Raw genomic sequence first — 14,365 nt, 5'->3', positions numbered from 1 at the left:
TGGAGATACTTCGGCTTTTCAGATGCTAGAAAAGTGAAGATTAAAATGAAACAACTTCCCATGCATGTGTCCTGTGAAGCAACTGTGATGGATTTTAACCGATGTATCTAATACTGAGAATACAACCAGTTCAGCAGAAGAGGAAGATAAATAGGACAAACAGGAAGATGTGAACAGAAAAGGGAGACTGTAAGTCTGCAGTTCATTGGTGCTTGGAGGTTTGAAAGAAGAACATTTCACACTTTAAAATGTATGGATTGCATAATGGACTATTTCTGCTTGGGATTATCAAAATATAGCTTTGAGGTAAATAAAGAAGTATGTCCTATATATGTAACTTTGGAAATATTGTATAAACTCAACTAACACAGGTGGGACTTTTATTAGATCTGAGCAGGGCAATGCATTATGGGTTGGATGATGAACTGTTTCTCTATAATATTAAAATATATGCATAAGGTGTGAAAGACAAACATGTAATTTCTATAAGATTGCAAATCTGTAAAAGGGGGTAAACTTATTATAACTTTAATTGATGAATAATGGGATATTTTGAGTGAGATTATCAAAATATGTCATATAACTACAAGACTGAATGCATATTAAGTTAACTACCACAGCTGAGATTTGTAAGCATGTCTGTAGTAGCTATGAGGAGGATAAAGAGGTTTTATTTGAATATTTGTGAATCCAAGATGCAGTGGTGCAGCAGTTAATGTTGTCACCACACAGCAAGAGGTTCTCTGGTTCGGTTCTCAGCTAGGATGCCTTCTGTGCAGAGTCTGCATGTCCTCCCTGAGTTCGTGTGGGTTTCTTCTGGGTACTCTGGTTTCCTCCCACATTCCAGAGGTATGCATCTAGAGTGTTTTTTCCAGGGCCTCCACTGAAAATAGGCTCTGTCCTAGTCGGATTTTCCCGGTCAACAAATGTTAAATAAATAAAATAAAATAAAGATGTGTGCTCATGTCCTGTATAATAATGGAAGCAGAGAAAATTTGCATAAAGTTATTAAGGGTGTAAACTTGTTAAGTGTTTGATTGTGAGAAATAGGGATGTAATAAATGCCAATGTAAGATGTAGTAATGAATATTACTATTGATGAAGGATGCATAGTTTGTTTAGCTAGTTAATTCATAATCTTGACTGATCTATACAAGATCATGTATCCTATAGTTTTTAATGAGAAGACTTCTGGGAAGGATTGTACTCTCCCATAAAAGGGTCCAATCCTTCTGGAAAGGATTGAACCCTTTTATGGGAGAGTACACCCTTTTGCTTTTTTGTTTATATATTGTGATATAGTGCTTAAAACAACACTCTACTCATTCTGGTTGTGTCTGCTATGGTTGTCATGGAAGGGAAATCCAGAGCAAGCAGGAAATCAGAGAGAGACAAAACTGTATAACAACTGAGAACTAACAGCTGCCTCAATGTGTATACCATGGCCCCTACCCCCTGAGAAAGTAGATTCCCGACCTCTGCATTTACAGAGAGAGAGGATTCTGAAGGGCAGTTTCCAAAGTGAAGGTAGATGCAGCTAGGAGGTTTCCCTCAATCCTGAAAAGGAATGGAAGTTATTGCTCTGCTAAAGGGAAACTCGGCCTCCATGGTAAATCCTGGGAGTTCTGAAGGGGGAGAGAGAGAAATCCCTCTGTGTGTGAATACATTAAACACTGTAAAATTCACTTGTTATCAGATGGGGAATTATTACAGTGCAGGGGCATAAAGAGATGGTTGTGAGCTCCAACTACCCTCATTCATTACCTCCTAAACAAAATACTGTTATTGACTTTGTTACAATGACGTATGTAGGCAAAGACTCAGGTTTGAGTTAACGACTGCCTTTTGTTTATTGGCTAAAGAATTAGGCCAGACATTGCTTAATTTCTATTTCATTGTGTTGTCCTAGTTGAATGAAGTAATTTTTTAGTTTGTGCTGTTAAAAGAAAATAAATATCCATGTGCAGATATGATTAGAATCCCAAGCCAAGTTTGTAGTTTAGTCAGTGCTTAAACTGTTGAGCTGACTCACCTTAAAATGCTACTGTATATAACATAAATATTCTTTCTTTGGTGTGACTTCCATTGTCGTAACAAATAAAGATACCTTAGGGTACTTTAAATTGAATGATGTATGCATATCTGAGTGGTATAAATTGCTTTCCCTCAGGCAACCACATCACACAACTATCTGGAATTTATGATTTGTGCTTTTCCAAAGTTTTTAGTTAGGGATATATATGGAGTCTTCAACGAAAGAAGTTATACAATACATATTAAGCTGCCATCAAGCTCAGACAGAAATAAAACAAATGTCCGCTATTTTTACACTTGCTAAAGCAGTGCTTTGCTGTTTAAGGAATGTAAAATTAGAAAAAAAAATAGATTAAAAAAGGGAAGGAAGCTTTTGTGTGTGTGTGTGTGTGTGTGTGTGTGTGTGTGTGTGTGTGTGTGTGTGTGTGTGTTTGTATATGTGTGAGTGTGCGGGAGTGCTACAGAATCCTGAAAGCCCAAAATCCTGAAGCCCAAGATCCTGAGACCAAAATCCTGAAAGTTCAAAATCCTGAAAACTGAAAATACTGAAAACTCAAAATCTTGAAAACACACAGGATACCAACACTTACTATATTCCAGTACAAGTACATACAGAAACATATTACCCTTCAACTATATGCAGGGGGCAGCCCCTCTGCACCCCTCATGTGGGGGGCTGCGCCCCACACCCCCCTGCTACTTAAATGTATCAACTCCGAAATTGCACTACTACACTAAGTGCAATCTTGGAGTTGATATATTTAAGTAGCAGGGGGTGTGGGGGGTGCAAGGGGGCTCACCCCCCCTTGCTTATACTTGTAGAACAGTAATATAGTTTGTGTTTGATTTCTTTCTGTATGTACTTGTGCTGGAATATAGTAAGTGGTGGTATCCTGTGTGTTTTCAGGATTTTGAGTTTTCAGGATTTTGAACTTTCAGGATTTTGGTCTCAGGATTTTGGGCTTTCAGGATTCTGTAGCACTCCTGTATGTGCGCATGTATGTGCGTGATAGTCTCTGCATCAGAGAGAGGCACATAATATCTTCTGATGTCAAAAGTCTGTCCATCAGCATGCATTATCTTAAAATAAGAAATATGAAACTCTAATGGCTGGCATTATTGATTGACTTTAATCTTTAGTGATTTACCAGCAAATCAAATGTTCTATGGGAACAGAGCAGCAATATGTGGCAAAATCAAGGGTAGTAAAGAGGTGGGGATGAGGAGCCAAATCTAAAGCTTTTTATCAATCATTAGGTCACAATGAGACATCTGAGGTATAGCCAGACATCAGTCACTGTAACTGCTTAACATTTGTGTGTGTGCATGTGTGTGACTTTGTGTGTGTGTGTGTGTGTGTGTGTGTGTGTGTGTGTGTGTGTGTGTGTGTGTGTGTGTGTGTGTGTGTGTGTGTGTGTGTATTTCTATGTTTCTGTCTGAGCTTCTGAGTGTGAGTGTATGTATATGTGAATGTGTATGTGTAAAAAGTATATAGTAATAAAAAATACAAAACAATTGAAAAGATAGTCCATTCTCTAAGCCATTTCAAAAATGTTGAGGCCCACTGTCTTCACATCTGTCAGGACAGTAATCCCCAATAACACACACCCTATTGAGCATTATTGCTTGCTTAAAAATAATTAGGAAAATGAAAAAATATGGTTGTGAATAATGTTTACAGTATACCTTGAATAGTGTTTATTGGATGTTGTGAATGGTGATAACCACATGCAATGAACAGTACTTGTATCTGTATATAATGTTAACAATTTGCTATAACTGTTTTTTGCCACAACATGTGGATGTTAGTTTTCACATTTGATGAATGATGTTTACCAGAGTGTGTGAATGGTGCTTTCCACTTATTTATAAAGATCCACATTCTTCTCTGTTATAGGACGGGTTCTCTTCTACGTTAGCTTTCTGAGCTAATAAAACTTTTTGACAGCTCACTTTTTTCAAGTTGCTGGTTCCCTTACTCATTACAGGTCATATGTTAGGCCTAATGTTTAAGGTCTTCACCTCATATGCACAAGGTACAGGGTTTGATTCTGCACTTGGGTTATTGTCTAGTCTTAAAAATGGCCCTTCAGGGCAGTTAGCCTAGTATTCAACTATGAACCTATATTTTGACCATGAAGATCCTAACAAACTGTAGACATTTCACAGTGCATGCAAGAAATACTGAACACAAGTTTATAAACACAGACTTATCTGAAATAAATATTTTAAATGGAGGCAGGCCACATAATACCCCTAGAGGATGCAGTGCCTCTCATACGCTTGCTAAAGGTTACCCTTAGTCAGAGAAAAAAATAGATACTTGTTTTGCTAAAAAAAATCAAGTATTTGGCTTTGTCCTTTAGTGGGCACTTTTGGAAAAGGAAAGAAGCAGTTGTGTTTCAGATAAAAAAAATGCTTTCAATCTAATGATGATAATGATGCAATGTGAATGATACTTACCACAGTAAATAGGTTAATACTGTTGCACTTCAGATCCCTCTTATTCACTTTTAAATGCATACCTTTCCAATGATTACCATTAATAAGGGTGCCACTGCTGTTTTAGTCTTTCAGGAATTAAAGGACAAACAGTCCTTGACATTCGTAGAGGACGTAGGACTGTCATACCTCCTGTTAAAAAGAAAGAAGTGGAAAGGTAAGTGGATTAGATCATTCCTGGTTGTGATCAAAACAAATTCAAAGATTTATGTTATTTAATGATTTAAAACATTTCTTGAGGAAAGTTGGTATTAATAAACATACTGTATACTGTCTAACCCACTGAATACTTAAGGGAGGTTACTTATAAGACTTAATCATGCTGGATTTTTGATTTTGATTAATTTACGTTTGCAGTATATAAATATTAGGTTTGGTCATAGATTATAATGTGTCCTGGAACCAAAATGAGTACATAAAATAATACAAAAACTGAGCTGAAGTATGTTTGTCTTTTCAGCTTTTCCCAGTTAGGGGTTACCACAGCAGAACTCTGGTCTGCTAATAATTGACAGTAGATTTTTATGGTGCCAAGTTGCCAGCCCGACACCCAACCTTCAGCAAAGGCACACCCATTCACACATGTCTTTCAAATGCCACTTGACCATGGGGAGGACATGCAGACTCCACACAGAAGGCATTCCAGCCAATGATCGAACAGGAGAACCTCTTGCTGTAAGGCCACAATGCTACTGCTGCACCACCGCGGCTGTACTATATGACTGCAAAATCTTTTAACATACAGAATTTGATGATCCTATCTAGAAAATGACAAATATTCACATTTCCTTTTAGAATCATTCTGTTTAATAACTAGTTACATGTCTTAATTCTAAAAAAAGAGAGACTGGCCCTTATGAAATGGATTTACTACCAGACCTAAATTATAGAAAGTTGTTCCTTTCTACCTCTGTAGAAATATATTATGGACAGTTACAATGAAGGATAACTAATAAACTTTGTTCAACTCAAAGTAAGAAACTCAAATGCCTGTCATTATTTAGTGAATTCAATCCTTATTAATTTGTCAGAATAAACACAAATAATAATAATAATAATAATAATAATAATAATAATAATAATAATAATAATAATAATATAAGGAACAACCAAAAATATGAGGCAAAAATCTGGACATTCTGTGAAAATCTGGACAGTTGAGAGGTATGCCTCTGAGCTACTTTGTCCCTTTATTCCTTATCATTAGGTTAAAGTTGACCAGAAGGGACCATCAGGGTGATTTGAGAGTCTGTCTTGCTGCTCAGACTCCTGTATATACCCACAAAGTGCAATGTGATGTGGAAAGGGCTGCAGTGAATGGCATCTCTTCACTTCAGCAAGGGCCCTGCCTCTCCTCTCAAAGCATGGCCACTGATTTTCCAGTCTGCAATATGGAAATCACATCACCCCTTGTGCCCCTGTGTGCACACCTTTTACCTCAGCTCAGAGGCGGTGAGCAGGCTGAGCCCCCTAAACACTTCTCCTCCTTGTGTGGCTCCTCCAGTATTGAAGCCTGATCCTGCTAAATTAATGGATGTCAGACAGGGCTGGTTCTTTCATGGGAAAGAAGGCTTGACATAGGTCATTGCAAAGAAGTTGGTAGGCCACATAATAACCCAGGGGTAAATGAACTAATATATCGGGGTAGCTATGGGGTTTAAGATCCCAGATCTTCTTAATTAGAAATCTCTATGGCCTTTCTAGTTTGGTAATGTGATTTCAGTGGTTCATGCTGAAAGGCATATTTTATTCAAAAGTGGGACCAATAAGGGAGGAATATGGTGAAATAATGTCATCTTTAAATCTGGAAAAAAAATCCTGTGGGTGCCATTTTGGCCAGATAGAATGATTTCCTGGCTCTGATGGAGAGATGTTGACAGAAAAAGATTAAGTTATCCACATATGAGCCAAAGTCTCTAACTGCACTCTCAGTCTAAACATGAGTGTTATCTATATCATAGTGGGATTCGCTTGTTTGCTGAATAATATCATGGTTAATGTTTAATGTTTGGTTTGAATCCATTTTCTAAACACTACATGTGGGCAAAGTCCAGCACATGCTGGAGCAATTTAGTATCAGTGGGGGAGTAATTAAAAGTACTCAGTTTCCAGTCATCAGCAAACTTGTGTAGCCATATTCCTGTGGTGTTGGCCTGGATATCAGCAAAATAGATATCAAAGAACAGAATCCCCCTCACAGGACCCTGTGAGACTCCACTACAGTTTTAATGGACAGCGGAGTGGTGCAGCAGTTGCATTGTTGCCTTATAGCAAGGGGTTGTCTGGTTTGATTCTTGGCTGGGGTGCCTTCTGTGTGGAGTCTGCATGTCCTCCCTGCGTCAGTGTGGGTTTCCTCCAGGTGCTGTGGTTTTCTCCCATGTTACAAAGACATGCATCTGGAGCATTTCTCCTTGGGCCTCAGCTGAAACAAATGCTAAATAAATAAATAGATACATTTTAGGTTCTGAGAGGGTATCTGCAACTTTTACAACCTGGATTCTATCAGATAGCTAATTTGTGATCCAATGGACAACATATGGGTTTATAATGAGTCTTACTAATTTGTTTACAATGCTAATATAGGAGATGGTATCAAAAGCCTTGTCAATATTAAGACAAACAGCATGAACTGACAGACTAATGTCTACTGCTTCAGTAACTGTTCCAAAGAAGCTTACCAGGTTTAAGAGGCAGAATCTGCTCTTCACAAATACAAACTGGTTTGAGTCAAAGGTAAAACTGTTGTCTATGTTTGCAATTTGAGTTTTGATATGACTTATTTCATAGCGAAGCATTTACAGCTTGTGAGAGTGATGACCCTATTGTTACCAGGATCAGCAGGTGAGCCACCTTTGTATAGGGGCATCAGGTAATAGTTTTCCAGGCTTTTGGAACAAATGCATTGACTGCGCTGAGGTTGAAAACATTAAGAAGGGGTTCATTTCATATGTAACACTGATAAGGATGGACCCCAGTATGTTGGCAAGGCCAACTGAGATATTATTTTTAGCTCTGGATAGGGATTCCAGGACTTGTTCTATTGTAACTTGAGGGGGAGTATCATAGCAGGGATAGTGGAAAGGATGATATGGATGGGGAGAGGAAAACTTAAACTAAATTTGTCTCCCCAGAAATGTACTATGTCCTTTGGGGCAGGGAGAGTAGTGTTATTGTGAACCAGGTTAGAACATTATCTTGGAATTATTACTTAGCTTAAAAGGATTTATAACTCCCTTTGTTGTCGGTAGATACTTTAAGCTTATACTTGAATCTGTATTTTTCTAAAGGTTCCCTTAAGATCATTGCTAGCATGTTTCAGTGCATTTTCTTTATGGGGGCAGGATTACATTGTTTTTGTAGTTATTCAAGATTTTTTTCTTTTGTTATACATTTTATTGATATGAGTGTTCTGCATATGGGTTTATTCTCAAGCATATAATTTTACTTACTACTGACAGACACTGACTTGTCTTTGCAATTGAGAAACCCACCTTTTTAACTAGACCCACAAGTTAGGATTCTGGGTCTATATTATAAGATCGATGGCTGAAAACATCAAACAACATATGATCGACACCATATGGTCAATGTCTTCAAATGTCAACCTTATAAAAAGACAAAAAAAAAAGAAAAAAGTACCCTAATGGGTTTAAGCAGGGGGGCAAGCCCCCCTGCGCCCCCACACCCCCTGCTACTTAAATATACCAACTCTGAGACCGCACTACATTGCAATAAATGGAAATCTCCCCTTACGGAGATTTCTGTTTACACGCTCGAGATGTCAGATTCGACATTGTCGGCTTTTGAGAATATAATATAGACCCTGGATTCTTGTGGAAATTGCCTATGTTTACTAAGAGCTGTGGCAGGTTAACCTTAGAGAAGCCCTTCAAGTCTAACACGGTAGGAAGTGGGAGATACCAACAGGCCTAAAGGAAACTATCATTGATTTGTGACCAGATTCTACCATGACTATAGTCATGCGGTGACGGGGGGAGGTACAGGCTGGAGTTAAGTTAGCTAACTTATTAAAGACTAGATCAGTAGTGATTAAACCCTCTAGTGAGGAGTTTAACAATTATTTCCATGACGTTTGCATTGATCATGTTTATTTTTTATATAAGTATGCCAATCAGTGCTTGAATAGTTATGATCTACATGCTTAATTTACGTAGGCTGTTGTTTATATGGGAGAGTGGGCTTGCCTCCTGCAAAACATTTTCAATATTTTGCTAATCATTCTTTTTAAATTTGGTTATTGGGTGTTACAGCTAGTGACATTGAACTGTATGAACTTAAAGCATAGTCATTGCTTTAGGCTACCATGAAATTATATCTATTGCTTTTAAATACAGACAAGCATGATTTGTTTCAAGTCCATCTTTCTGAAGAAGTGACTGCACTCAGAAACTAAGCCTGATGCAGGACATCAGGTCATTGTAGTGTAGCCCCAGTATTTTGATACAGTACTTGCTCTGAGATGTGGATGTCACCAAAATCACTAATGAATATTAAGAAACTTGAATGGACCCACCGCATAAAGGAAATATTTAGCACAGTGTACAGCAATGTCTCAAAGCAATCTTGAGCACTTAGAACCACTGCAGTGTTCTGCACTATGTAGACTGCTTGTGACATATGCACAAGAATAAACATGCAAGTACAAGAATGGAACTGTCTCTGAATGGTGGAACAGCATGTGAGTATATGTCATATATATCATGGAAACATCAAGCTGACAGCCAAGGAATGTGTCTGAACAAGACTGCACCATCCATTGTCCCGTGTAACATACAACATGATTTGTATACTGACACACCAGAAGGCACATGGCAGCTGGCACACCAAATAACACAACAATCATCTTCCGTTATTTTCATGATAACTTGTCCAGCAACAAAATGAATGATCTCTTCCTCAAACATCCCTTATCATCCTGCAAACCTGACCACTAACAACACAATGATCTCTTCCCCAAAAATCTCTTATTGTCCTACTAACCTGGCTAACAACACCATGAATAATCTCTTCTCCAAACATCCCCTGTCTTCCTGCAAACCTGACCACCAGCAACAGGAATTATCTCTTCCCCAAGCATTCCTTATCTTCTTGCTAACCTGTACATCAACAAGAATGATTTTTTCCCCAAACAAAACATCCCTTACCGTCCTGCAAACATGGTCACCAAAAACATGAATGATCTTTTTCCTCAAACATTCCTTATCTTCCTGCAAACTTGGACACTGACAACATCAATGATGTTTTCTGCAAACATCCTTTATCTTCTAACAAAGCTGGCCACCAACAACATGGATGATCTCTTCACCAAACATTCTACATCCTATGGCAAATATGCCCACAAACAACATGGATGATCTCATCAACAAACATCTCCCATGTAACAATTACAGATAACAACATTCCATGAGCTCTAATGTAAGTGTACGTTATTACATACGCAAAGTGTTTAATTATAGTTTTTAGAATTTATTGCGGGGGAATGTTCTAGAACATACTTTATTCAGCCTGCAGACTAGCTATTCACCATTGTCACACTATTCTTAGAACAGAACATACAGACTGCATCTGAAAGAATATGAGGAAAACAAATTGCAGAATGAATAACCTTTACAGTGAATCTATTATAAAACACTTTTGTTTTCTAGTTATCTTACAGTCTTTTTCATATACTTGTAGGAAGTCAGGCAGACAGAATGGTACTGTCCAAGGAGCCTCAGTTTCCTTACTGCCAAAAAAGACAGTAGTCTTAAATAAAAGAAATTCTGGCATACCAGGACATTTTCTAAAGGTAAGTGTCTTATCGCATTAGGTAGGCATATCAAAGATAGCTACCCACCCATGGTGGGATTTATGAAAATGTTATGAAAGATGTAAGGCTGACAAACATAGTTAAATATCCCACAATATAACTTTAAATCACCAGTTTCTCTGCATTTAAGGAGGATTGTATAGTGTGGTAATGATATAGCATGATGTGGGTTAGGAGCATAGTCTTATGTGGTTCATAGGAATGTAAAACAATGTGCATGAATTAACACAGACCACCGGATTCACGAAACCTCCGTGTAAGACTAAAAAAGTCTTACTCGGAAACTGCAGTTGAACGGTCTGACGTCAGCGTGCCATGCATATTCATGAGGGCACGCTGACACCAGTCCAAGTCTAACACGGACCGTGCAGGGAGGCAGGGGGCGTGTCTGACTGCCGAGCAGTCCTAAGGTACACGCCCCTGCAAGTATCTGAATTGTGAAAAGTTAAAACACATGAGTGAGTCCGCTCAAATGTCAACACATCCAACACTACATTCCCTCACATTGTAAACCCCCAGTAGAGTTATAAAATGTAAAATAGAATTCTTGTTTTAATTCCCGATATAGCTGCCCGTATTTGCACGTGTTTGCGCGGGTGTGCACATAGCTTAGCTAGAGTCAGCAATGCCGACATTGTACAGCATAATACCAAATGTTTATACAAATCAATCCAAGTAGCAATAGCATAGTGGTAGAGCCTACGCACACAGAGGAGGCATTCATAGTTCGAGTCCCACCACTCCCCTCTCTATTTTATGTTTTAAATTAGCATACTAAAATATTAGTAAAAAGCATTGAAATGGCCTATGTATCAGTGAACAAAATGTAAATATAGAAATGTAAAAAGGATCTTGACATATAAATGCCCGTAGCTAAGCAGCGCTTTACCCAGCACAGTATATTTGCCCACAGCTAAGCAGCGCTTAACCCAGCGCAATATAGTTGCCCACAGCTAAGCAGTGCTTTACCCAGTGCAATATAGTTGCCCAGAGTTAAGCAGCGCTATACCCAGTGCAATAAGTTTGTGCGGAGCTGCGCACCGCGCTAATCAGTGCACCGTAGGGCAAAGTGGAGCAACGTTGGGCAACGTGGAGCAACGTAGAGCAAAGCTGCCTAAACACAGCCACACCCCCTAGCCTGCCTGGACAGTATTAAAAAAAAGCGATGACAAGGCTCGAACCCAGGACACTGTGAACCATAATCCAAGTACAGAACCACTAAGCTATGACAGCTTAGGATAAACATCCACTGTTAACATACATATACTTATAAATGGTATATTAACCATTGCTAAGCAGGTCTGCAGTCAGCCAAGAATTTTCAAAAGCAGCCAATCACAAAAAAGTGCGGGAAATGCGGCATATTTAAGCCCCATAGGCGGGAATACTCGCCATATCTGATTGTATCTCGCATCTGCAGTTAGAATGTCTGGTGTTGGAGAGGGTAGTCGCTTTCGAGCACAACGCTGGGGCATCGAGGAGTCAAAATACATGGTTTGGCTCCTTGTTCACCGTCAAGAGTCTCGACTCCTGCAGGGCCAGTTCCAAGGAACAGAGTATAAGGCAGAGGCTTGGAACCGGTTGGCTCATGACCTCACCAGTGCCACAGGCATCCCAAGGACTGGTGAGCAGGTCCGTCGCCACCATGCAGACCTGAGGAGATGGAAGCAGGACCTACTGAACCAATGGATCCAGGAGGCCTGTCATATGCACAATGCCCCACTACTGAGTAGGTAGCCATGGAATGCAGTATGTAAGACATGCTAAGATAGTCTATTAAATGGATAGGTATGTCTCCCTATCCCTTCATTTACTTCACAGCTGCAGGTGTTCGTGCCACAAACCAGCAAGCATATGCAGATAGGCTGCTAAGGCTGCGCCACCAGGCAGGTTAATAATTATTCTGCATGTATTGTTATATAATTAATGTCAGAAAGCATGAAAAAAGTGTTGTAGCCCAATAATACAGATATAAAATGCCCTGAATAATTTCTCTGCATGTACTCTTATATAACATAAGTCAGAGAGCCGGGAATAGAGTGTAGTAACCCATTAATAAAGGTAAAATAAGTCTGGAATACTATCTCTGCATGTACTGTCAAATAAAATAAGTGAGCGAGCCTGAAAAAGAGTGTTGTAACCTATCAATAAAGGTATAATATGTCCTGAATATGTCTTCCGTATGTACTGTAATAACAAGTAAAGAGAGAGCCTGTAGAAAAGAGTGTTCAATGTAATTAATAAAGGTATAATACTTGGAGTGTGTCTGTGTCACTCACTTTGAAATGTTGTTGTACCCTTGCATTAAATGAATTGTACTGTTGTATTAAGTGCTGTCAACCCACAGTTGTGCAGTCCCATATAAAGTGGATGAAGGAAGTGCTAGTAGCTGTGAAGCATATAACATTTATTCCCTGAATAAATTCTCTGCATGCACTGTTATATAACATAAGTCATAGAGCCAGGAATAGAGTGTAGTAACCCATTAATAAAGGTGAAATAAGTCTGGAATACTATCTCTGCATGTACTGTCATATAAAATAAGTGAGCAAGCCTGAAAAAGAGTGTTGTAACCTATCAATAAAGGTGTAATATGTCCTGAATAGGTCTTCCGTATGCACTGTAATATCAAATAAAGGAGAGAGCCTGTAGAAAAGAGTGTTTAATGTGAATAATAAAGGTATAATACTTGGAGTGTGTCTGTGTCACTCACTTTGAAATGTTGTTGTACCCTTGCATCAAATAAATAGTACTTTTGTAATAAGTGCTGTCAACCCACAGTTGTGCAGTCCCATATAAAGTGGATGAAGGAAGTGTCAGTAGCTGTGAAGCATATAACAGTCCTTAACAGTTGGTAAATGGCTGGAGTGCATAGGCAAATCTGGCACATGAGTAGCTTGTCAAGGTGTTCCCCAGAAATGTGAGTGTGCTACATGAAATGTAGGGTTCAGTAGAAATGTAACTGAAAATGTCACGTGAACACATCCAGATATGTAGATACTGAAATATAAATAAAATATATAACTATGTAGCAGTAACATCTGCATCTTGGACAGTTAGTATGTCAGATATAGGTCAGGTATATAATGAACTAGCCAAAACCATTACACAATCTAATGCATGTTGCCTAATGTAATAATACATGTAGGGGATATACACCTGCAGTCAATAGGAATGTAGTGTAGAGTAAAAGTACTTATAAGATGTTAACGGAGGTTTCTTTTTACACCCTAATCTATGTGCAGAAACAATGCAATTCCACACCTCAATGGGTATGTGTAATCTGAAAACATTTGTTGGGACATATGTCCTATTGTTCTATAAATAATTGCATTTACTTTGATGCATTTGCCCTGTTCAAACACCACAAACTTGGTGGCCTGTTGCCACCAATTATCCCTGCATGCCATTGTAATGTCCACTGTTGTTCAATATATGCATGTGTTATGCTTGCTGTTCATCTGTTGGAACCCTGGTGTGTTGGGTTAATGGGAATATTACTGCATGCTGTTACAACTAATCTGGAATGCTGTTGTCTATGTTGTAATTTAACACACCTAATCACAGAACGTATGGGAAGGTCAGTCCCAGCGGACCCACCTCTCCCTCCTCAGCTGGCGATTGCACCTGGCACCAGCAGGTCTGGTGCCCAGCCCGGGCCACCCTCCTCCGTTGGTCCTGTGCCACCTTCGGGTGGAAGCTCTGCAGGGGATGGGGCTCATCCCCCCCTGCAAGAGTAGGCGGAGAAGGGCCACCTGTCACCCTACGAAGGGTCCGGGTTGTGGTGCGTAGGGAGATCCAGGGTTTAGTCGCTGATCCCCTATGCCAGCTCGAGGCGAGAGTGGCGCATATCATGGGTGAGCCTGCCCCTCCTACGCAGCCCCCAGCACAGCCACCTTCAGGGCTGTGAAGGTGCAGTGGAGACTGCCCATGGGTGGGGATCTCAGTCCCACTGTTACCATCTGTGGGCTCATGGGCTTGCGATTTTCAAACATCCGT

General features: G+C 39.4%; 1 protein-coding gene across 1 annotated transcript in view; it reads left to right on the top strand.

The window, feature by feature from the left end:
* Window positions 1–14,365, top strand: part of LOC122808102 — a 447,249-nt gene that overhangs the window by 234,086 nt on the left and 198,798 nt on the right. The window contains exons 4-5 of the mRNA XM_044079073.1: window positions 4,604–4,693; window positions 10,234–10,345. Of these exons, the coding sequence (XP_043935008.1) occupies window positions 4,604–4,693; window positions 10,234–10,345 (202 nt within the window). The remainder of the gene's footprint in view (window positions 1–4,603; window positions 4,694–10,233; window positions 10,346–14,365) is intronic.

Source organism: Protopterus annectens, chromosome 8.part0 (assembly GCF_019279795.1).
Source record: "Protopterus annectens isolate FY-2018-M chromosome 8.part0, PAN1.0, whole genome shotgun sequence".
NCBI lineage: Eukaryota > Metazoa > Chordata > Ceratodontiformes > Protopteridae > Protopterus > Protopterus annectens.
Note: the sequence above shows the minus strand (reverse complement) of the source record. Positions and strands in the feature narration are given on the sequence as shown.